This window comes from Haliotis rubra, unplaced genomic scaffold (assembly GCF_003918875.1).
Source record: "Haliotis rubra isolate DU_JTF1 unplaced genomic scaffold, ASM391887v1 Scf11, whole genome shotgun sequence".
Taxonomy (NCBI): Eukaryota; Metazoa; Mollusca; class Gastropoda; order Lepetellida; family Haliotidae; genus Haliotis; species Haliotis rubra.
This window is the reverse complement of record NW_025765003.1, coordinates 754,324-779,232: the sequence shown is the minus strand read 5'-3', so window position 1 is coordinate 779,232 and position 24,909 is coordinate 754,324. Positions and strand designations below refer to the sequence as shown.

General features: G+C 37.0%; 1 protein-coding gene across 2 annotated transcripts in view; it reads right to left on the bottom strand.

The window, feature by feature from the left end:
* Window positions 1-24,653, bottom strand: part of LOC124284096 (sal-like protein 1) — a 46,799-nt gene extending 22,146 nt beyond the window's left edge. For both annotated transcript variants that reach the window (XM_046720157.1, XM_046720165.1), the window contains exons 1-2: window positions 23,581-24,653; window positions 7,681-8,706 (exon numbers count right to left, since the gene is read on the bottom strand). In XM_046720157.1, the coding sequence (XP_046576113.1) occupies window positions 7,681-8,706; window positions 23,581-23,653 (1,099 nt within the window). In that variant the 5' untranslated portion in view covers window positions 23,654-24,653. The remainder of the gene's footprint in view (window positions 1-7,680; window positions 8,707-23,580) is intronic.
* Window positions 24,654-24,909: the final 256 nt, after the last annotated feature.

Below are 24,909 nucleotides of genomic sequence, written 5' to 3'. Positions count from 1 at the left end.
TCAGCTTTGTCTCGCTGGAGAGAGGCCCTCTGCCATATGATTTCAGCATGCTAAATATTAGAGCAGGACATTTTTCACATTTCCCCTCACATGAAAACACCTTGGTAAACAAATTCCTGGAAGGAAGGAACATTTTTCTTTGCTACTTCATGATCAAATAATAAATGCACCTGTTACTATGGTAGTTTGGCAGCCACACTTAGGCTTGAATACCCTCGTTGAAAATGTCACTCATTTTTCATGCCTGAGGTAGATGCATTTTTACCAATAAATCTTTCTTATCCATTGTAATTTGATGCTATCATTACATTCTTACAGCTAACTTAAACCATACAGCTATCCCATCCTGGTTTACTGCTTCAGATAAAGTTTCTGACATCATGCGAGAAGCTCGAACATGAAGCTTGAATTATCCCCGCAATGTCCACTTCTAGATAGATACACACGGTGTACATACCCTGACCTTTCAGACTTGTTTTAAAATGCCAAGGCAAAATTTGACAGACTGAAAATTATTGCTAACATTCATAACACAGATGGGGCCCATATGATCCACAATTGCCAGTCTTAACGCATCCCATATGTGGGCAAGTTTCGTCAAAAATAATATCATAATAGGAACTTGTCACCCATAGGCTATGACAAATGTTCTCATTAAAATGTTTTCAATCTGTGAAATGTTTGACTTGGGGATTGAGAATATAGGTCTGTGACCTTGAGGAAATCATTGCATCAGCTGATGTTAGCCACATTTGTTAATTTTAAATGACAGGTGGGGGAATAGATTAAATAAAGGTGTCCTGTATTATTTACAACCCGATGTGCTGAATCAATGTTCAAGTTTCACATGGCAACCACCATCGAAATACTGTTCTACAGAATTTGGAAATATTCAGATCCTTACAATAACCAGTCAATCCAAAATAGTTGATATTTTATTAAGTTTTTCAGCATTTATTTTCATAATAAACAGCCAATTATATTTTTATTCTTTAAAAAACTTAACCTTTAGTTCTGAAGGAACATCTTGGCAATCGTACACTTCTGAACTATCACAACCACAAGATCAAACACAATGACTCGACATCGAGTAGAAATTATATTTTTCTTCTGCCAACCGCCTAAAGGCAACTGTCAGTATCCCCCCACATGTATTGCTATGATATTTATCTTCTGGGCAAACTGACCAATGAGTGCGAAGCGATGACCATGTGTTGGATTGGTAATGGTGCTAGAGTGATAATGCACCGTACAACTTCAAACAGAACAGGGCAGAAGACGGGGCATATGGAACATTTTGACACTAGGAGAACCGATTATAACGAGATTTCTTGTGTTTCCTCGGGAGGAAGGAGTGCAGTCAACACCTTGAAACTATCTCCATTTCGTCCACCAATATCTTCAATAATATCAGAACACCTCTTCCAATCTCTAGCCACAATTAACACACACCGTACATCAATCATACATGTGGCCATTTTGATGTCTTGGACTCCCATTACTATACTCCTTTCTTAAATTACAATCCTTGTTAAATATTCATTTACCAACATAATTGAAAAGTAAATGGAAAGGCCAACATGCCAGGCAATAATTGCCCCGTTTCACAAATTTCTGAAAATTGACTCCAAATTATTTTTTCAGATGTGTATATGAACCTGAAGACTATGAAAGAAGAATGATTCAACAATTGTTTTAAATATATACTTATAATAATTTATATATTATACATCTTCAATCAACATTGCTTGTGACTTATTATCTACATTTATGTCAATATGTCAAAAAATATAAGTCACCAAAAATTGAAATTTCATAAATTTTATAAAATCACAAAACCTGTTTAAACCTGTTATATTCAAACACAAACAGTTTGCACTCACTATAATGTCAAAACCCTTTCAGGTTCTATTGGTCCGATATCAAGACCCATAAATCTTTCTCCACGAAATCTACCCTTACTTATCAGCCCAAAACATATGGTTCACTTCAACACAATTTTCAAAATACAGATGAAAAAATCTGCCATCATATTTTCCTAACAGCTGGTTTGGATCTCTTCTTCCCCCAGTGTTAGTCTGGCAAGAACAAGCGATATTTAGCACCAATGGGTTATATATACACAGGCATACCAGTCAAGATAACAGCTGTATTATAACAATGTCCAACTTCCATTTTTATTCCCTTTCAAAATAAGAGACCAAATCTTGCAAAAGAAAACTAAACCATAATGAGAATCATATGTTTTCCTCCAAACACTGATTGATTACAATAGATATGAGCAGTGTGCATGATCAACATTTGATAAAAACATGTCTGAAATCCTGCTTTTATTCCTAGTTTATTAATATATTTATTATCAGTCTGTTAACAATGGAACAGGAAACTGGGGAATATTTACCTGTTGAAGACAAATATCAATTTAACAGATTTTTCATCATTAGTGTCATAATTTGAACAAAAGAGATGAAACGATATGAAAGTTGTAAGGAAAAGAGAGTTGAGTAAATAACCTCAACCTGTCTCTGTGTACATAAATTTCTGTCAATTCTGTTGATTTTCCCAAACCTAAAACCTTAAGTAAAACATATTAAAATTTCAAAAAGAAGAGTTCAAAGTTACAACCTTGAAATTGTTGCACTTATTACAAAGAATGTTTATCCAAAAATCCCAAACAAACAAACCTAAACAGATGAAACAAAACTTATTTTATTTCTGTTTTGATATTCCAGCCAATTCGTGTGACACTTGGGTTGAAGAGTGACACCTGGCAAATGTTTCACACAGAACTTGTGTGATATTTGTAAGTAAAAAGGAAAATGGCTTAAAAGGCAAATAATCTGAGATATCTTAAGTACAATTTATCATTATCCCTTACATCTCACAGCTAATAAACCTTCAAGCTTATATCTTACGTCAAATACATCACAGATAATATCGAAGTTATCCAAATGCAAATATTCCTCTTTCTTAAATCTCTTTTGTCACTGAGGACATGAAATGAAATTTTACCTGTTATAACATTGCCTCATAATTCAAAACTTGATCATAAATCTTCATAACCATTTCAGTTTACACAAACATACCGTCTCCAGACAACTAACAAAAGCTCTGAGTTGTTTGTGGTCTCAAACAACATTGAATACTTAAATCAAGTCAGATCCAAACTAACATTAAATCAGAGATCATGTTAAAATTATACCATAAATCAATACAATATAAAATACAGGTGTGCCTCGGACTTAACTGCTTGAGAGTTTAGGGTAACTCATAATTCAAAGTAGTATTCAGGAAAACGCCACTGACAATAGTGCAGTGTATAACATGACCCTATGAGAGGCCCAAATGGGGTGTGTATACACCGATCAAATATTTCATTAATGTCTGCGATTGTCTCGGCAGACATTGATATCCCACAATCCTCTTGCAGACACACAAATGAGTATTCGGAGCCATGATTATGAATAAATTCTTGAAAGCTGATTTAATGTTCTCCTGACCCCATGAACAATTATTCCTCTTTGACCTACGACCCCTCATTTCAGTTGCAATGTTCAATGATGACTTCTACCGCTCGACCAAACTGCCAAGGAAACTTTCTTTTACAATGTGGAGACAATAGGCCAAGAAGGTTATCTTGAGAATATTATGTGCAATTCACGCACACAAGGATGTTGGACAATTTATATGACTTATAAAAGATATCAGAATAATTCTCTTCATGGCTGTCAAATTTGTGAATATCGCTAAAACTGACAGATTAATCCTGGTTGCCAGTTTCAGGAACTACTTTGTGTGCCGGGATACGGGTGAAATGAGTCAGGCGATTTAACAGGTCAGGGGTTAACGGTATCGTGTGATTTATTTAAAAGGGTTAAGTTGAGTGTGTGTGAAAAATTCATTGCACAAGTCATTTGTTACATTAGCTAATATCAGACTAAAACCACTTTTACATACTGTTGCTAAAGAACTCCTCGTAAATCAGGCAGCTTTGAAGTTTTACTTACAAGTTAAAGCTTGTTTGCTTTACCACAAAGTAAGTGTGAAATGTAAGCCTGGAAAATCACAATGCTCGAATCGTGAATTTATTTGTACGGAAGAGATATTGAAACAGTATGCTAGTTCTTGTCGGTTGCTATTTATTTCTATTGTGAAAGTTATGATTCATCCTTGGGCTATACATGAAGTAGCAACATTTGTATGCCACATGACAAACTTGAAACCTACACTCATGTTACATTTATTCAACTAAACATGTAATATCACTGTTATTTCCATTTTTTTCAAATAAAAAAAGTGGAGTTTATTCCCATCTGTCAACGACAACCATCGTAACTTTGAACATCACTGACTGTCCGAGTGACTGATCTTCTACAAATAACCAACGAATGTATGTTATTATCAAGCGTAATCACATGACAAAATTAAGAGCATGCCGAGATTCTTAGTATTTCCTCATTAATCTTACTTCTCTACTAAGAGAACATTCTAGACTTTTATAGATGAGAACTTGTTATACACAGAAAGTCGTCCCACAAGTGGCCTGAGATATTTATCTTGTCAATTAAAGTACACTTAATGACCAGCCTATGGCAAACCTGAAACCAAAGCGCGCGTCATCAAAACCAAATTATCCGCCCTTTACCCAGCATCCTTCACTTCCTACATACAAACACTGGTCCTGTATGAACACTTAACAACCCATCCTCTTTGAAGAAAACGTAAACTGAATCAAAAGCCTCAGCATAATGCTTTGTAATAGGCAAGTAAGCTCGCAAAATGATGCTTATGTCAAAACTTGGCCAAAAAAAGTTTCTGCGCGTGTGTTATAGCTCGGAGCTGGTGCCAGGCTGAGCAATGTGCATTCTAGGAAACTCAGGTCTGGGGTATAAAATAATATTTTATCATATTCCCTGCTCATTATTTTAACTTTGATACAAGCTTTGATCCGTGTACTTCAAAGTAAGCAAGACATATGTATAATTATAAGAAGTCGGAGGCTGAAGGCTTGTGTTGAAATTCCCCAAAAAGACGTATACATGCCGCATTTCTCGTCTATGTTAACATCCCCTAACATCAAAGGGAGCTGCCATTTGTTTACAAAGTATAAAGCTAGCTTGACTATGTCGGGCTATGGCAGAAGTTCACCACTGACACAAGCAATCAACATATTACTTTATATGTCACTTCAAAAACCAGTCTTTTTCTTTAAATATAAAATTTAGGAGAGATGATATTCATATTTCAAAAACTGACGTCTCTCGGGAACCCTCATGGCCCTTTGACTATTTCACAGATGTTTTAATCTTAGTATTTGAAGAAAAATAACAGAGTTGAAAGGCATCTCTGGGGAAATTGACAGAACTCTCTTGCTTAAATAGGTAAAAAAATCCATTTTCAACATTCTCAACATCTTGTTAACTTAAATATGATTTGACAAATTTTCATGTTTCAAACTAAGATCAGAGTAATCCTGTTTATGTGTAACTGGAAATGTCAACACCTTTGAAATAAAAGTACCATAGATTTCGATGCAAGTGTTTTAAAAAATGATTGATTCAAGCTATTACATTAGCAATATTCAAGTGTCAATCATTCAAAACCTGACCCATTTCATCTCGATTATCCAAGACCTTTAAACACATTTCTTCAATATATTATATTCTTTACCCATATTGGAATAAATCCTGTCAAATATTTTAGACAGATTCACAAGATAAATGCTACCTCACACTCCTACAAATATATAAGAAATCAAACGCGGATCCAAAAAAGTCCTAAATAAATGACAAACATCCTTTATAGCCTATCCAACTTTTCATGATCTACGTCATAGTAGATGCTTTGCATTACAATGAAAAAAAGCAGTGTTTGATAATTACATATATTCAGCGGAAATGATGGACTTCTGACACATCATCAACTGTAGAATGTATCTAAGCATCCCTTGCCATCCATTTCCCCCACCCTCAGTAAACAAAGCCAGGATCCAGATTCAGTATTTAGTTAAAATATTGCGTTTCACAACCAACGGGGCACAAACACAGCGAATTTGTTATCACGTAGGTAATTGAGTAGCTTCCTATCCCAGCCAAATAATTTCTCTACTGAGTCATGAAGATATGTTTGTATATGAGAAAACATTTCCTATGGTCTGTGTCGTATGAATCATGGCACACTGCACCTGTTCATCACCCACACCTTAATACTCTCAGCAATCCATATAAATATGAAATATATTTGTTCACCAGGACGACGTATCATCCATCTCCTTATCTGTGGATTCTATTGTTCAAAAGTGACACTCCTGTGGCTATTATAATTCGGAGAGTGTGTGCTTAGTGTATATGAGTATGTTTTGATAATCCGGACCATGAAATATACCCTTCAGTATCATATGCTTGTTTTGTCTATTATGTGGCTAGGGTCAGGTTGCGTTCTTTTATCGAGCCTTTGCTATCACTGGACTTTTGTGAGAGACAAGTATACTTCATTCTGAGAGAATTTTGATACTATTAAATATTTATAGCTGTTTTACTGCCTGGGATGTATTGATAAAACGCCATCTCTCCCCACATTTACATTAATGTACAATATTTCATTATGAAGCAGAACTTAAAAAAATATTTTGCTTGGCTTGAGTAACAAGATACTCTCCTAAATATATAATTTAAAGTCCTTTCCAAATAAGTGCATGTACAGAAATAGAATATCTCAAATCTGAAGTCAAATACAATTTAAATTATTCTTTTCAGCTGTTACTTTGAAAATTGAGAATTGAAAATTTTGTCAGAGATTTGGTAAATTCCCGAAATGGAAAGTACACTGTTGGTCCTTTGAGAAATGACAATCTGTTTATCAACATAATCTACAATACACATGAATTTGTGACATTTTTTTCAGATGCCTACAAAGACAATGGAAGTTATTTGCCGACAAAGTGCAGAACCATCGTACAGAGGGATGATCACGTTTTAACCCTTTCTCTCTTTCACATCTTCTGACCAGCCAATGAAGAACAAACAACAGAAGCACAATCAGCTGATTTCAACTGGATTAAGTTTTTTCTGGCCAAACAGGCCACTCCGTATTATGAAGTCCATTCATAAACACAAGGCAAACTCACAACATCCATGGGATGTGTCTCCGGGCCTTGTGTGTGCGGACCAGCTATTTGTTATGAATAAACATTACTTACTTAGAGAAGCATCTTAATACATAAGACAAACAAATCTATGACAAATGAATGTGACTTTTGTACACGAAGGAATCCCAGAAGCTAAAACTCTGTCGACCATGTTTGAGATACTCCCAACCTATAACACAAGCACGTTCACGCCTCCATTTGGTTCAAAGGATGTGACTTTCCTGTTGAAAGGAGTCTTTCCACAAAATTCTCACCAATAAAACAAATCTGTTTAGTCATGGAATTGGGACAGTACAATTTCTCTATTTTGGACACCAAACTTTTCACAAATATGCTTAAAACATCACAATGTGCAGTCTTGCATTTTAGTGTTGGTTTGGAGAAAGTTAGCATTTGAAACAATAAAAAAGAACCCATACCAAATGAAGAACAGAACAAAAATATAGTTAGCCTGTTAACTATTAATTCAACTGTTACAAAGAAGGAACCAAAACAATGATTTATATATGTAGAAGTATTCAAGAAGTACTTACTCGTCCCTCTGTGTCGAACTTCAGGTGTTGATATGTTCATGTTGGGCATTGGCGGCATCATTGGCGACGTGGAAACAGCCTCTTTCTGAAGCTGGCTAAATGCAGAGAGTCCAGACAGTCCAGACAGTCCGGAAAGTCCGGAAAGTGCGGATAGCCCGGAAGATGGGAGCGGGGTAGATAGAGCAGGAGTCGTAAAAGTAGAACTACTCGATGATGATGAAACTGCCTTTTTCGGTTCCTCTGGTGATGGCGATTCCTCTTCTTTCTTATCTTCCGAATCAGGAGCAGATGACTCTTGGGTCTCTGAACTGGGAGGATCAGAAGGGGTCAAGGTTGTTTCAGCAGAGGTTGTTGTTGGAACAGCCTGTTGATTTTGTTGAAGTTGCCCAGTAATGAGCTGCTGCTGCAGCTGTTGTATGAGCTGCAGTTGCACAAGTTGTTGCTGTTGCAGACTATATAATGTTGCACTCATCATCGCCAAATCTTGTGGCATCAAATTGTTCTCCGCGAACTGGGCAACAGCCGCTTTTGTCTCGGACATTGGCTCAAGAGTCACATTTGTATTGGGCAAGAATGGAAATAAATGAGGTAGTTGTGACATTAGCTCATATTTTGATTGAGAAATCATCTCTGAGTCATTGTTACTGTCCTTCTTCTCTTCCTCCTCAAAATTGTCATTCTCATCGAGGTCCTTTTCCCCGTTCACACCCAAACCCATACCATAGCCCTCTTCTGACATGTCTACAGAGTCAAGGTCATTGACATCATTTTCATCAGAGCCACCCTCAAGGTCATCTGGTTGTGACCTTATGTCATCATCATCATCATATTCTATTGATGGGGACTTAGGCCGAATTTCATTATCGCCTGGTCTGTTTTCGGCATCAATCATGACTACAATTCTCTTTTTTGTACACGTCTGCTTATGAGCAATAAAACCTTCAAGATCGAGAAATTCTGCCCTACATTCGCCACATACATGGGCGTCTTTAGCATTGGGTGCTGGCATATCCCCAGGAGTGGAACCTGAAACAGAGGAAGAACCTTTAGACATAATGCAAAAATAACAACTATAAATACTAAATAACACTCAGTTTTTCTATTCAATTATCAATACATCATTGAACCAGGAAGTCATCATGGAAATCCTAGATTAAAGTCATTAGAAAAATCTCTAACTTCCTATAAATATGAACCGTTAAAACTTGATAATCATAAAACACAACCAAAAATACCACAAAACACTTGAAAATTCTTAGTGTATATCACCAAATGAAGAAAGAAACGATATGTACTCAGACACATCCATTTGTTCAGGTGAGCTAAATCCAAACACATTTGTGATGTTCATGATTGAAATAACCTCATATCTGGTTCCGATGGGAATCCAACTTGTTTCAAGTTCCTGTGTAATTGCTACTGACATTTGAATTATCAAATAACAAAAATATGGAACCTAATTGTTAAGCATCCATTAACTGACAATGTTCTTTAAAAGCAAGTTATTTTTGCCAACAATCCTTCCGAGCTCAAACCTCATCACATAGCTTTTATAAATCTACCAAATTGTAAAAGCAAATGACACATTAATTGTCAGCATACATCATACATTTACTTTATTTGATCAAACTCCGATGGCCGGATGAAGGAATCCTTTTGGTGCCTGCATAATTCCAATATATGTTATATCAATCAACGTTCTTTATCGTCGATCTTATTAAATTTGTATGTATGACATAGCATTGTGTTCCCATAGGGATAGTTTGATTGCCTAATCTCTCGGGAACGTATTACACATTAATTCAATATCTCCTAGTGTAAATGAAGACCCTATAGCTTGAAACACATAGACCGAATTTTTATTGTCATAACACAACAGATGCATGGAACCAGTGTCATTAGTCGTCATGGCAACAAAAGTGTGTTTGTTCCGCAAAATATTCTGTTGTCAAAATGGATGAATCGGCAAAATAAATACACTGTACTGGCAGATATAAAAGCTGCCGTATTGCGCAAAAAACATGTCAGACTTGACGTTAATTGGAAAGACCTTTGCTACTAAGTGTACATTAAGGGCAAGACAGACATCTAAGTGGACATGATATGAATACATGCAATATGATTTTCATCCTTATGACAAATATCTATCCCAAGACTATAATTACCAATACAATAACAGTAATTATCATATGTTTACAATCAATAATACTTGTGTTTGACATAGTCGGAATGAAGTTAAACGGTCTCTCACGGTCACCGACCTGAAAAGTCTCCTTGTTTAGGGTTCCCTGTTTATTCACTTAAGCCATTTTAGACTAACTTAATTATTCAGGTACCTAGTGAAAAGATCACAAAACAGAAGTGCTGAGTTCATGAGACATTCATAATTAAATCCTGTGTCTATTAATGAGGCTGGTGTTGCCATCGGTGACAAATGACAAGGCGGACACAACAACCCCGGTTCTGTGAAAGTTATACAGAGACAGGCAAATCAACTATTGATCATGGTTGTGCCTTCAATGAAATGAAAACAGATCACATCCCTGCAAACCAACAAATAAACAGCTGTTTTTAATGCAAATATATCATCCATAGGTGTTCCTTATAAATGAATTAAGAAACTGTAAACAATTAATATATATTTCAAATTTATTGAATGATTTTACAACATTGTTCATGAAATGTATGTTTCAGTTTGGTTTGAAATTTGAAATTCAAAATTCAAATTTAGAAAATTTCATTTTGACAAATTCTTTTTGTACTTCCCTTAAACAACTCAAATTCACAGACTTTCTTTTTAAGAATCAGCTTGTCTTAGTATGATTGATTACAAAGAAGCGCAATTTTTGGTTTGCCATTTTAGTCATATCCACAAGGACCAAAAAAAATCTTCAGAATATTTCTCATCCATATCATAATTACAGAGTATTTCATCAAAACTGTCAACATAATATTGGGGGTAATCTTTTAAAACCGTTTCAATTTTATTAATTTGAAATTAGTTTCTTGTGAAAGTTCCTTTTCAGATTAGCTTCCCGAAGGTTGCATTCTTTATTTAAATCCATTAATTGAGTTTGTTTTCTGCAGTAATTGTCACCTTAAGATGCTGTTTGATTAAATTAACCTGTGATTTTGTTGGAGAAGCCTTTTCATGGGAGATAGAAGAGTGTTTAGCTAATGCCCTAAGGTGGAGGAGGATGGGTCGCGTTAATTCGGCACATCTGTCGATCATGAGCGATCTCGCTGCAAATAGTCCTCCGATCTGAGTGCAGAAAAATGACATCTTTTTTGCAGCATGGAAAATAGGCCTATTGTTGTGGCATGTTTTTCATGGCGACGACACTGAGCAGAGCATCATGGGTAAAGAATTAAGAGACATATTACGCGTAGGAGGCAGTGACATCTGATCATAACATGGGCGCATTCGCCATTTCTTGTCATCAAGCGAAACTTTATACCAGTTTCATAATATTCAAATCAGTTTGGACACACATGAAGCACGGTTGGTTTCGCACTACGAGCGTCGACCATGTGCAATAATACGGTCTCGATTGCAGCCTTACGACTTAACAGTGTCAAGTTGGAGAGCCGTCTATTCTTCCCCTCCTTGGAGTATGATATCTATTTACATTTATGAATAACTCGTCTCAACTCTCACATCTACTTATATTAATGCTCCACTGAATCAACAAAATTCCTCTCGACTATGAGACGTCCCGTGAAATATGAATCTGCGATGGGGTATTGTGTGGGATAGACGGCTGTGACACACACGTTGATGTGTCACACAGTTTCAAATGTGTCTCCGTGGCCATGTGCACGGAATCATCCATGCTGTAAGTTGATCCACCCGACCAGAACTAGAAGTGCTGCACTAAAAGGGGCTCAACATGCCCCTAAACGTCCACCCCTAAAGCTCCCCCACTGCCTGAAAGCCCCCCAAATATCCAGCCATTCTTTTGTTATATTTTCAAACAATGGCAGTCACTGTATGCATGGCCAAGAAGATGGGTATCGATTTTTGTTTCTTACATTTGTCATTGTCAAATCTAACTAAAAGAAAATAAATGTTCCCGACTGTAATATGCAAATGTTTATCAATTCAAACATTAACATGAAAAAATCATTTTTATTCAATTAAGCAACCAACTGTCACAAAAACCAAAAATGATTTCAAATCTAAACACACCATATTGGATTTCTTTTTAATATTCTGCAATCAATAAATTTGGGTCACCAAAGTGAGTTATTCATCCTTGAAAAATGTAACCCCCCACTTGCCAGTTTTCTAGCACTCCTTTCTCCCCCTTTTTTTCACTGGCCCATTCTCCCCCTAAACCTGGTATATTGACACTGCAGATTAAGCTGAACACTTCCATCTTTTCTACAACCCTCAATTGATATGACCTAGAGCACGAACACACAAAGCAAGTGTTTGTATTAGAAAATCTGATTCCCTTTTAATCAATTATGATATGAAAATCATATCTAGTTATCCCTTAACTAAATGACAAGGCATGTCTGCAGGCTTGCAATGGACACGAACTACCTCCAAGTGTCGTAGAGAGCTGTAGTGGCATCAATAGGGGTATGAAACATATACTCCCGATCTTCTTTGTTGTGCTATCGTGGAGGTAGCTTCAATACCAGCTTGTGTCGAAATGACACAATAGTCTGTTATGTCAACATATCGGCGAGTGCCAATTTATGCTGTACTGTTTGCATTTTGACGGCAAACAGCATGTCGGGGAACTTTCTTTTCACGCGCATTGTCCGCTTGTAATGCGTGCTGTGAGCTTGAGACCCAAGACTGATAACTCTTTTCAGACTTCGCCACAAAAGAGCACACTTGGCGAAACAAGTCTGAGGCAAGAGGTCAACGCTATTTAGCATTAGATTAACACTTATTGTTGTTCCATGTTCCACTCCAAATACCCTGGGATAACACAATCATCTGTGACAGTCCTGAAACAATTTTCATCTAGCAATGATCTCAGGGTCAAATGTCTATTAAGCTTATCCTTCCCATAAAATTGAAAAACACCTGAAAACTTCCAGAACGCCTGGTATTTCAAAAATGTTCCAGCACATTTAACATGTTATGAGAGTTCATTGCATGAGGTTGTAGGCATAATGTCTAAAGCAATATTTCTTACCATCCTAAAACATCTGCATCAGATAAATAATTAAGGGCTCAAAATCTCATTAAAGAAAAAAGCGGGGCTTGGAGTTTTCCCACAAAACTTTCAGCTATCTTCATAGCGTATCAGGTCTTAGAAGCGAGATGGGCAAATTGAGTGTTTGGTTGTAACCCCTGACCAGAAGTGTCTCCCATTTTGCCGGCAGGATTTGGCTGGTTAGCCTTGAGGTCAAAGGCTAGCCAGCTGCACATGTTGCACTGACAGGCACTGGTCTAACATTGCACATCAATTGTAAGTGGGCTGCTAAGCACCATGCCTCCTCAACAGAAGCAGCGACTTAGCCCGGAATGTACAGGTGACATATCGGCCAACTTGTCTTCAAGAAATTTGTTTCTGATGTTCCGACGATAACCTTTAGGGAGAAGCCGAGCATCTTTTTCTCACCTCCACAACAAGAGAACTCACTGATTTCCTTTACAGAAGAAATTTACATACACCATTAACTGTGTTTACTGCGGCTGGGCTCTAGTGTGGAACAGGCATTGAGATTGATGGGATGTTTAGATACACAAATAACTGGACATCTTCACCCTGGTTGAAACCATTTCTAGCCCATTTCTTTGAAGATGCATGCATATCTGCTTAAGTCTTATTCCATCACCAACAGACAGCATGTTCTTCACATATTGTTTCAAACACTCGCAACTATAAATATCCTCGAGGAAATGAGCTCATATCTGGAGACGAATATTTTTTTAAAGATTCTTAGTTCTTAAATATTTCTTAATGTAGATTTAGTGTCTGTCATTTCAAAAAAGGAACAAGACATTGTGAAATTTGCAATTTTCTCTGAGCGAATTTTTTGACAAAGCAAATGAGTTATCCTGATTGTACAACTGAGAATGCAAAGAATATGCCAATCGCGAATTATACACACACGCAGTAATGTTCTGCTCCAGAACAGGGGTAGTGTTCTGCCTCTGAAACAACCATACCTGGCTCTGATCCAGTGTTCTGTTACCTGAGAGGAAAAACAGAATCATTTGTGAAATCATAAATTCTTTTCTCTTTCATCACGAGAAAATTGTAAATTCAGTTGGAGAAATGTCTCCGCAGGATTCCCAAACCCCTGCTATTCAACTGATAACCCTCAGATAGGCCCAACACCAAGGCTGTTCCCCATCAACTACATAAGGGGGAGACATGGGAGGGGGGGAGACTTCACATGGGGAGGGGTATCCCCAACATTTTACCTCCCACTCAACGCAATTTGCCAGCCTTCAGACCAGGGGGTATTGTGCTTTTGATAAATATTTTGCATCCGAGTGAAATTGGCAAAGACTTGGCAAGATATATTAGGCAAGGTGTGATATTTCATCGGTGAAATAAGCCACAATTCACGGCCTTTCCTGACATTTTAAAATACTACAACAGCTGATAACAAGTCAAATATATTCTAGACCTATGTTCGAGCAGGATTTTTGTTCTTCAAATTACACTCCAACAGGGCTAAATATGTTTGATAATTCGTCTCTACTCCTTCTGCCTGTTGTTTAAATTACTTTAACTAAAGCAATTTTCCTCGCTTACTGCGCCTAATTTCTTTCAAGACAGAGATGAGAGCAAGAAAAGATGTTTTTTTCAATTGGCAAGAAAGCAAGACAGAAAACAATATTTATATTTAGTGTATACAATCTATCAAATTTCTAGGCAGCTTCTCAAATTGAAATTGTGCGTGTTTGATCAGATGGGCCGCCAGACCACACACTCGGCTTCACTCACATTCCAAATATCCTTCCCATTTTAACAACTCAGGAAATAGCTAGAATCGCCTCAATTGGCCATCTTTTTCCCTTTAGGAATCCCCCTATCAACAGTGTTGGTGAAGAAGGTAAATTGAACAGTCTGGGTATAATTTCTCATTAAATTCCTAATTCAAACCCTGATGGTGTTGGTTTTGTTGGACTGCTTCTAAAACGATTAACTGGAATCAATACTGGCCTATATTTGAATGTTGCACTTGTCACTAGCAACTCTCTGTAGAAAATACACCTGGTTTCGCATTGAAACCAGCAGCCTAATGAAAAACAAAAAAACGCTTAACGTTTCAGAAATAACAAGCATGTGTTTTACACTAAAATCTGCATAAAGAATAGAACAATCAACACCCACCTTGACACCCTGATGAAAACAGCCATGTTAAACAGACACTGGACAAGGGGGAGACAACCACAAATAAATATATAATGCCACCCACTAACATGGCAAAAGCACAAACATGTATCAAATATTTCAGAATCATTCAAAGCAACAATGACAACAATTTCCAATGTCCCTACCCGAATATTCTTGAAAACAACATTCCAATCTATTTGAAAGCATTACACCAAGGCCACCATCAAAACATATTTTAGTTTTCCTTAATCTGTAATTATATACCAGGTACTATCACAGGTTCATCTGAATCTTTTGCTCCCCTCTATTGAAAATCTCTGATGTGGATGACCGCCCCAATCAGGCCCATCCAAAGTCTCTGTAACACTCCTTGGACCGGTCAGTCTGGACATTCACACTGGACATTCACCCCCCAGGCGAGGCAAATCTTATTGAAACTTGATGCTTGGTTAGATATACTTATTAAATTACACTGTAGCAAGAAATTCCACCTCCTTTGTAACTGAAAGAGCAGACAATGGTCTTGGGAATTATATAAGTCTCATTGTTGCTTACTGCACAGGTACATATTTACCTGGGGAGTTGATGGGGTACCTATTGTTGTGAGGGTCAAGGAAATGGATTTCTTAAACCCTATCAATGGGGAGACTGCCATTTGACCATAAAACCATAGAAATTCCGAACAAATATGAAATAGAGGTTTTATGCCTAAATAATGGCAAGGACATTAAAGTGGCTTAAATACTGCTTGCTGGTTCTCATTGCATCTTCCAGTTTGGTACATCTTACATAATCTTATCCACATTTACCCCTAGGACATGGCCATCTACTAATATATCGTCCTTAACAAAACTAAGTGAAATGCCAACCCCATATCACGACAGCCTATTCAAATGAGAGAATAATAAGATGCTTCATATTCAGCAATCAATGACCTTGCCTATGAAGGGCTTTCTTTTTGAACAATGGTGGCAGGTAATACTACAGCCCTTCAAGACTGGGGCACAGTCTCTGCATGTTTCTGCATCGGTAATTCTCCCCTGTAGACTCTCGGCCATTCACTAGTGTTCGGAAAACACGACAAATTGAGTAATATATGCCTGTCTATTGTACTCAGTTATAATTTGACAAACAATTAAGTTTCCCCTATTGTTGTGTATGAAAAACAAATATTTGACACTGGGTTGTATGAATATACATAGACATTGTCGGTGTGCTGGAATGTTGTGTCGAGCGTTACGGACTTCAGTTAATCCTCCGAACATGTGCCCCTGTTCAAATACATACCATTAGTCACATGGTCAAATATTTATTTGCAAATTTCTATTGTGTGGAAATATTGTAATCATCTTTTTCTTATTTACTTACGCGTAGTTATTAAGATTGAGGTGTTCTCTCTACACAACAAGTGCTAGATGGAATCGGATTGATATTCTTTGAATGTTGTAAAATATGTCACAGATAACAAGTCTGAAACTGAGGTTAAACATATATTACAGATAATGGTTATTTTGTAAAAATTAGATGATATGATAGTAGAGATACTCTGATTTGTTTTATTTAGAAAAGTTCATTGCCTTAATAAAAATATTTTGTCCACCTTTTAAGAAATACATAAATCACAATATTTTGAAAGAGGTCATTGTGAAATGGTCACTTGTGTGTTCTGTTTAAAGCAGAGCTGATTTTCTCAGAAGTCAGAAGAAAGATATACATCAAATATATATCTGTACCTATATCACAGGGATCAGACACGATATACCAACGGTTCAATATAATAAAACTGAAATCTCCACAGGTGGTCGAACATTATTAATTTCATACATTATACTACCCATTACTGTCGGGTACAAAACCATTTACCCCCAATCTGTCATGAAACGACTACAATCTATTTAATATAACAGTAACGAGACTAATATTTAAGTGGCAAAATATTCAACTAAATCAACACATGCCACCTAGAAAGGCTAATAACTTTAAATCCCAATAAACCCTTTGCCCGAAATAACAATTTTGATTTAATGGTGGAAGTGCTGATATGGTTGTACAAGTGGTGAACAAGCCGAGCCGGGAAATATGGATTGTAAGGCCTGAAGTATGCCGATAGTGTAGGATGTTACAAATTATTTGCATGTTGAGAGTGAAAAGAGAGATTTGAATGGAGTAACTGGAGGTGATATCAGGTTGTCCACGAGTTAACATCGACTCTGTCCACGAAAGGAGTCACTTCTGGAAAAGAAGCCTTCTCCAATCTCAACTTTCACTTGGACACGATCACAGCAGCGGCAGCTAGAGACTCGGCAACTAAGGAATCTGGCGTACTTTGTCGTTACATTGCCCCGATGAGATATTGATTACAAACCTTACATCTTTTGTAGTGCGGATCAGTGCACCTTATAAACTATTCCCAACAACATATCATGAAAGAAAACTCGGCCTTTGAGATTCACCAGAAATGAACAGTCTCTATTTCAAAAAATAGCTTTTTTAAGATCAACTTTGGAATACTAATCAATATGTACGAGAAAATGTGTGATTTTTTCCCCTCATTTCCAAGAGGCTCCCGTAGCAGACGGTTCTTTACATATTAAGCAGAATCACCAGGAAAATTAGTGTCATATTTAATTCATTTTAAACATCAAATACCAGAAGCTTGAAAAAATGTCATATTTTAATGTCTTTGATAAATACTAAACTCTTACAACTACTAAGGAAGAAATAAAAAAAAAAAGACATTTCAAAAATCAAATCTTCAAAATTAACACCACTTGTTGCAAAAAAGATGTACATACCAATTTCCTTAATCCTTGCTACATCTATGGTGTCTATTTCCCAATTATTACCTGTCTCCAACAGACAGGTATTTCTGCAATTGTCCCAGGTGTGTTCCACATGTGGTCATTACCTGTGGGTGGGGGATCCCCCGACACACCTGAGTGATCCCTCGTCACGGCCGAGCAGCCAGGTGAGTGACACCCCTCTTTGCATACCTGGAGTGGTGTTTGGCCATCTCACCTGACAGGTAAGTCCAGGTAATCAATCATTCAATCAGCTGATCACCTGATGCCAACACAACAGTCTAACAAGGTTAAACAAAGTATCCAATCCAGGTGCTTATCTCACTAATTAAGGTAATCAAAGCCAGGTGACTTCATACCTGCCAAGGTAGAAGGGTTGGGGAGAACTACAGGTGATTTGAACTTGATACCTGTACACAATCTCTCGTTAACCTCTCTAGGAAAAGCAACAGGTAAACAGAGTAGCAATATCCCTCGCCTTATCTCAGGTGATACTCTATTCAATGGACAATCTTCTTCTATTCTAATAAGGGATCTCGATCTAATGTGACAGTTTAAGTCCATTAAACACAGCTGATCAGGCATTCGTGTCATACATTAAATGGTTAGTGCATAATATGTTCAAGGGAGGAAATGTTATAGTGATCGTTTCAAGTAAATAAGCATTTCTTAGTCTTCAGGATAATGAATAATTATCATATATGTTAACCTCTGAACAAAAGTCTTTATTACATTCTCCAAGTATCTTATTGCATTGTGTAGAAACTATCAGGACACCACTCCTCATATGTCCGATCATAACAGAGACAATAAAAGCAAAACTAATGATATTGTCATTTGATTAAACTATAAAGTATTGCCGAAGATATGTTTTTCATTTATAAGTTGGCCATGAACCTAGTATTGACGCAGAATGCTATGAGAAATGGTATCAAAAACATAATATTTCTCAACATTTTATAGCTGATTATTATACGAAATGGACACAGAAACTATTACAGATTTTAATTTCTCATCATTGCAAAGGCTGATAAAAATCTAAACCTATTTTATGATGGTAATTGTTATATATTTGAACATTTATTTTTCACCTTGATTCAGATTTCTTTGATTATACTTGAAACCAGTCCGATCTATTGATATAACTGTTTAACTACAAGCAGTGTTGAGTTTCTGTAGAGAAAACAAACTTTCTTGGTTTCCTTATTAAGGGTCAACCAGTGACCTTTTTATGGGGTTTCAAGCCTTTACTATCTGTTAAAGGAAGTCAGCGCAATCACTTAAAGCATGTAGAGGGAAACAATTTAATTCTCAACTTAAAACAAATTTGCTATCTCATTAAAGTCTAAAAATAAAGACTTCAACCAACCATCATTATTAGCTTATGGCAACAAAACAAATCTGACAACAATAAAAAAAATAAAAAACAATCAGTGTTACAAATTAATTTTGTAAATTTAAAAAACTTAAAATTGTAATAATATTTAGGATTATGTAAAATGAAATAGATGATTCAGCTTTGTTGCAGCTAGCTCGTAATCTTGGAACATGATACACATCTATTAAGCTCAAGGCTGGCCATGTCAAAATCTATTATCAAACTGAAAAAAAATGATAAAGGGAAAATGAGGAATCAATTCCCCAAAGCCTCGAAAATATTAATAGCGTCCAAAGACCTGTATTAATCTGGCCTTTCCCCAGGGCTAAACAAAGGCAGTGTGTCTAACCCAATCACTCTCTTGTTAGCCATTTTCATATTTTCAACAACGTCACAATTCTCAGCAGAACAGCCATTAAGACATGCCAGATTCATCAAACAGCAAATGCCAAACTTTTCAGATTTCCACATTTCCAAACAGCTGTTTGGGAGGATCTCTCGTGTAAGTCAAAGAGATACAACACTTATCATATGGTATAGGTATTCACAACTGGAAATCTTTTTCCAAACTCCTACCAAACCAGTCTCCATTTTGAAAACACTTTTCATGTCATAACCATTCAAATTATTTCTTTCAAGGCACACACTATATTTCTAAAAGAAGAACATGTTTTCAAACATTAATTTTAAACAGTTATGAATAGTAAGCCATATCACAAAACATTAGTTCAATGTCTACCCCAGTGCTATCTCAACCTTTTGTCTCAAATGCATGTCTTTTCATTTCATGACCACCAATTTCTGGCTATCCGTTGGTGAAAAAACAATTACCTGAGAAAGACATGAATGTATTTATCAAAGAAAAGAACTGATTAATATAAATTAAGATTAAAATAACCTGCAGCTGCAGACCTGTTTTGATTACAATCCATCAATAATTTATTGTCGATGCAAACTGATCATGTGCCGATCCTGGCACACCTGTGTGGAACATAACCAAGACCCATATCTTAATCAAAGATCAGAATGATAATTCCTTTTCAAGAATCATGTTATAGAGCATCAATTTTATAACAAGGGAGAAATATATTATGAATGATTCAATGTAATGCTGATTAATTTTCATTATGAACTTTATGAGAAATAGAAAGAGCTTTAATAAATTATGATATTAGTTTGGGTAAATATCTAATCTTCAGCATGAATTTAATAAAGATTATGTAGATATCACCTTCAGTTTGGACTTAATTACTTTGAAGCCATGATTTCTGTTTGAAGATAACTTTAATTTGAAGTCATTTCATAAATTTCAAACAAGAAAAAATAGGAGATGTAGATTTAGTCCCTTCTCCAGACTGTTTTTGCATAAAATATTTTTTAATGTGGAAAAGCTGCAGTAAAAAACAACAATCACAAATTGCATCTGCATTTTGTTCATGTGCAAAAGAAATCATTTTATCATGCATTCAGTTTTTAAAGGAAAGAAATATGGCAAAATTGTGATTCATAAACCGATGGGACATTCAGTATTCATGCATTCAGTTTTTAAAGGAAAGAAATATGGCAAAATTGTGATTCATAAACCGATGGGACATTCAGTATCAAAGTATTCGTTCAACCATAGAAAAGGCAAAATCGAAATGTGCTGGAGAAGTTATGACTTATTCTTCAGATGGGTTTTCCAGAATGATAAAACACTAATGACTTTACCATCGGCACCGGAGACCATGAAGGAACACACAAGAACATAGCATCTTTCCACTATGTCCTCTTGGTGCCTGCAGAATCATTATTTTATTTCCACTTGATTCAAATACTTGGTTGTTACTATTTGTTGATATCAAAATAGTACATATTACAATTTATTCGCAAAAAAATAATTCTTATTTCATTAAACAAATTCATACGACATGGTTTTCTCTCAAAAAGTAAATGTCATTTCATGTCAGATTTCAAGAAGTATGATTAATCTATTAGAAAATATATTGTTTCATTTTTTAAACACAACTGATGCTTATTATATTAGAATATAGACATCATCTAAACTTTATGCATGAAATCTAACTGCATGTTTTAGAAAAACCATAAAATATGCCCCATGTTTTTTTAATTGGTGACCTAGGATGTATAAATTTCAAACAACAAAAAAGTATATTTTGTTTAAATGTTTCTGTTACTGCTGGTAGAGTATTTCACCTAATATACTAAACCGAAAATATAAACTGCAATCTGTTCAATGAAACTAGTACTTACATCTACACAATAGACAAATTGGTCCTTAAAATATATATATGTACATGTTTAAAAACACCTGATCATTGAATCAGGTCAAAAAGACAAAAATGAGAGAAAAAACAACACTTATTTATGTAGCATTTAAAAAATGAACTTGTCATGAAATGTTCTGTCAAAAGAAATTTTACAGCCTCGGTTTGTTTCATGACCAAAATACTCGTCCTTTCCTTGGTAACAAAGTCAGGCCGTACCCAGGGTAGCAGGACCGTAGAACACCTTGCCAGGGTACTAGGTATCTATAAATCCGTCAACACGACAAATATCGGTAAAAGTTACAAATAATCATATCATTTAGCAACGGGCACTAGTCGTCGCTCTCTGGGAGTAGCGCGCTGTTCAGGAAAGCTTCTATTGTAGTGGAGTGTCTTATCAGAGTTTGTGTCGAGATAGCTTTGACAGCAGCCGAGTAGTTTTTGTATGGTTTTGTGATAGTAAGGGTCCCCCTTGCTTATGATTTATAATAGCATTTGTTTGAATTGGGAAATATCGTAAGTCTTAAGTTTAGCGCTTTGACATGTCTGCCGCATAGTGATGGTTGCTGATCCGTCCAAAAATGTATCGAGGGCTGAAGCAGCCGCTTGAAGATTTTCCCTGTCATTAAGTTACGTGCGAAAACATAAGCGGAGAGTATTTTCCTAACAGTTACGTTTCTCTCGAAAGCACTGTTTGCACAAGTAATGAAAAGAATTGCCTGTGAGACAAAGGACCTATAGAAAACTATTTGACTTGTTTTAAGAAATGCTTCGTTCCGGCGACTGATTTTCAATAGCCATTATACTATCAGGCACTCTCCCATTATGTTGGGAGCTTATCCACAAATTGTTTTTCGCTGACATGAAAATAGGGTTTTTAACAACTACTCATTACTATTACTATAATTTGAACCTGGTTAAAATGAACACGGCTTGGAAACTGTCTTGATTCACATTTATCAAAAATATCTTGAATATTTACGGATATATTCTAAAGCGTAAAAGAAATGACAAGCCGACCGTCCTGATACTCCCTTGGCGCACCTTATGAAATATAATAAGGCTATTCACAAGTCGACACTAAACAAATTCCACATGCTTTTTTATGAAAAGATCCGTAATGGAGTCTCTGTGTCCTATTCGCTATGAAACAGTCCACTTATTTTAAATAAAATCACCTCTAACGTTATGCCTCGCATGAAATATGACACATTTGTTTGTACAGTTTCGACTCATAAATTAGGAGCGTCAGTTATTTAGTTTCACATATTTGTTCTATTGTACCCAAGACGCAAAAAATGTCATTTGAAATCATACCTGTTCAGGGTGTTATTTACACTAGGCAGGTAAGCCCTGATTGAACACGTATATGCTGTAAAGTCCGGAAGACGCTACGCCCCTCAGATATCCCCCTCTCCATGACACCCCCCCCCCCCAACCCGAATGTAGATACACTACCAATGAGGACGCCTAAGATACTATTGTTGACTTATGTTGACTGAGAAAAGTTTAAGTGAATCCATAGTTAAATTATTTTAAAAGACACTCAAATGTCATTAAAATCCTGACATAAGACAAAACGTGTTATTTAACAACTTCACTCAAATACACCTATCGATATACTTATTCAAAGTATACGTCCACTGAAAACTTTCAAAGTAAATAGAGACTGTATAAAAAAAAGGTTTGAATAATAGTTTGTTTTAGCTGTTTAAAGTATATGTCATAACTGTCAACTGCGACCGATAATCGTCCCTAAGAAGTAAAGATGTAGACTGACAACCGACACATGAAATAGACGAATACACGTCAAAATAGACATCCTTGAAACAATTGTTGCAAACGGTTTAGCACTTGCACTCCTGGGGTAGGAATCGAAGCCAGTTGTCTGCTATGTGCTAAGTAGCGTCCCCCAAGGCAGCCACTTGACAAGATAGACAGACAAAAAAAACACCACTGAAGCAGACGACACAAACTGACAGCGGTTAGATGGCGGGAATTTGAAGCGATGTTGACTCGCAATCAGCTGGGCTACCCAGGTAGTTAAACTTCCAACTCCCGACGAATGCCGATGCACGTGTAGCATTAGACTACATGTTCGCGTTGTATGCAAACAATCGATAAAAAAATCAACTTACCATTTTCAAGGAGAGAGGCTAACTCCAGTTCCGAGTCCAAGTGGCGAGGATTTGACTGTTTCCGACGGGACATAGTTGGCAGTGTCCACCAGACCACTCGATGACAAAACTTGCTCTGTTGTGATATTCCGGTTTATATAGTCGGACCCTTGGTGCGCATGCTCGAATTATGATTATCAACTATCAAATAATGCCCGCTGTAATTATCATAATCAAATTGTAAGAAGACTTTTGATTGGCTTTGATCCTGGTCTCAATTACTAGCCCGCCATGAGCACGACTTGACAGCGGCGAAGCAAATGTAATACTTGAACGGGTTTGCTCCCGTGATAAAGTATTCACGTGCAAATAAAAACATATTGTCTGCTCGGTCCATATCAAAACGTGTTCCGTTCACGCCGAGATCGCTTCCAATGGGGAGAGGGGTGTCTTTGTTACGAAGATAGCCGGGCCACTTTCTTCTGGCGTTACGTAACAGGGGGCAGGGGGCCAGCCCTCTCCTGATTTGTCAGTCTCAGTCCGGACACTGGGCAGTGAGGTCGGGTGGTCACACTGGACGCTCGCACCTCACCGAACAAACTTTTCTTCTGCTCTGGGACTCACCATCCTACTCACATGAGTCATAAGCGACAACTCTGCCTTGTATACAAAGACAGCCGAGCCGAGAGATCTCGGTAACTGAAGCCGCTGTCAAATTGCGAGGAATGTATCCGTCAGAATTATGGAACAATTTATGAGCTCCGTTCGCAGCAAATCGCCTATTCACGCAGGCTGAAGCGGTACGCTTTATTTATGGTAATAATCCCCCTTTGTACATGCCTGATAATTGGAGAGAGTTTGTTCAAATGAAAAACAGCAACATCGCCGTTGTACGAGTCCCTTTCTCGATCGCAGCGTTATTAAAAGTCTGCTGTCTGTTTGTGTGGCTTGGGGGGTCGCGGCTCACTGCAGCTATACCTCTGCTTTTGTTTCTCCGCCACGATGGTGTAGGCTGCTACTAGCGAGCTACCACCCGCCGCATCAATCGTGTCCTCAAAACAAATACACGGATAGAAAGGTCCCGTCTCAATTCCCCTCTCTCATACTGGCTCCCTCCCTCCCTCGCGCTAATGCTGAGCGGGCTGCAAGGTAGGCGATCCCTGCTCGCGTCCCAGCCGTAAGCTTACATGGATTCGCCAATCGCGTTGTATTCAGTACTGAGTGAAAGTGTCAACTCTCCTCTGTCACATCCCGTTCTCCCCAGCCCTGGGATGCTATTGACATAGAGATGGCGACTCAAGGAAGAATTCGTTAAAAAAGCGTTTTTTCGTGACTGATTGATCTTTGCTT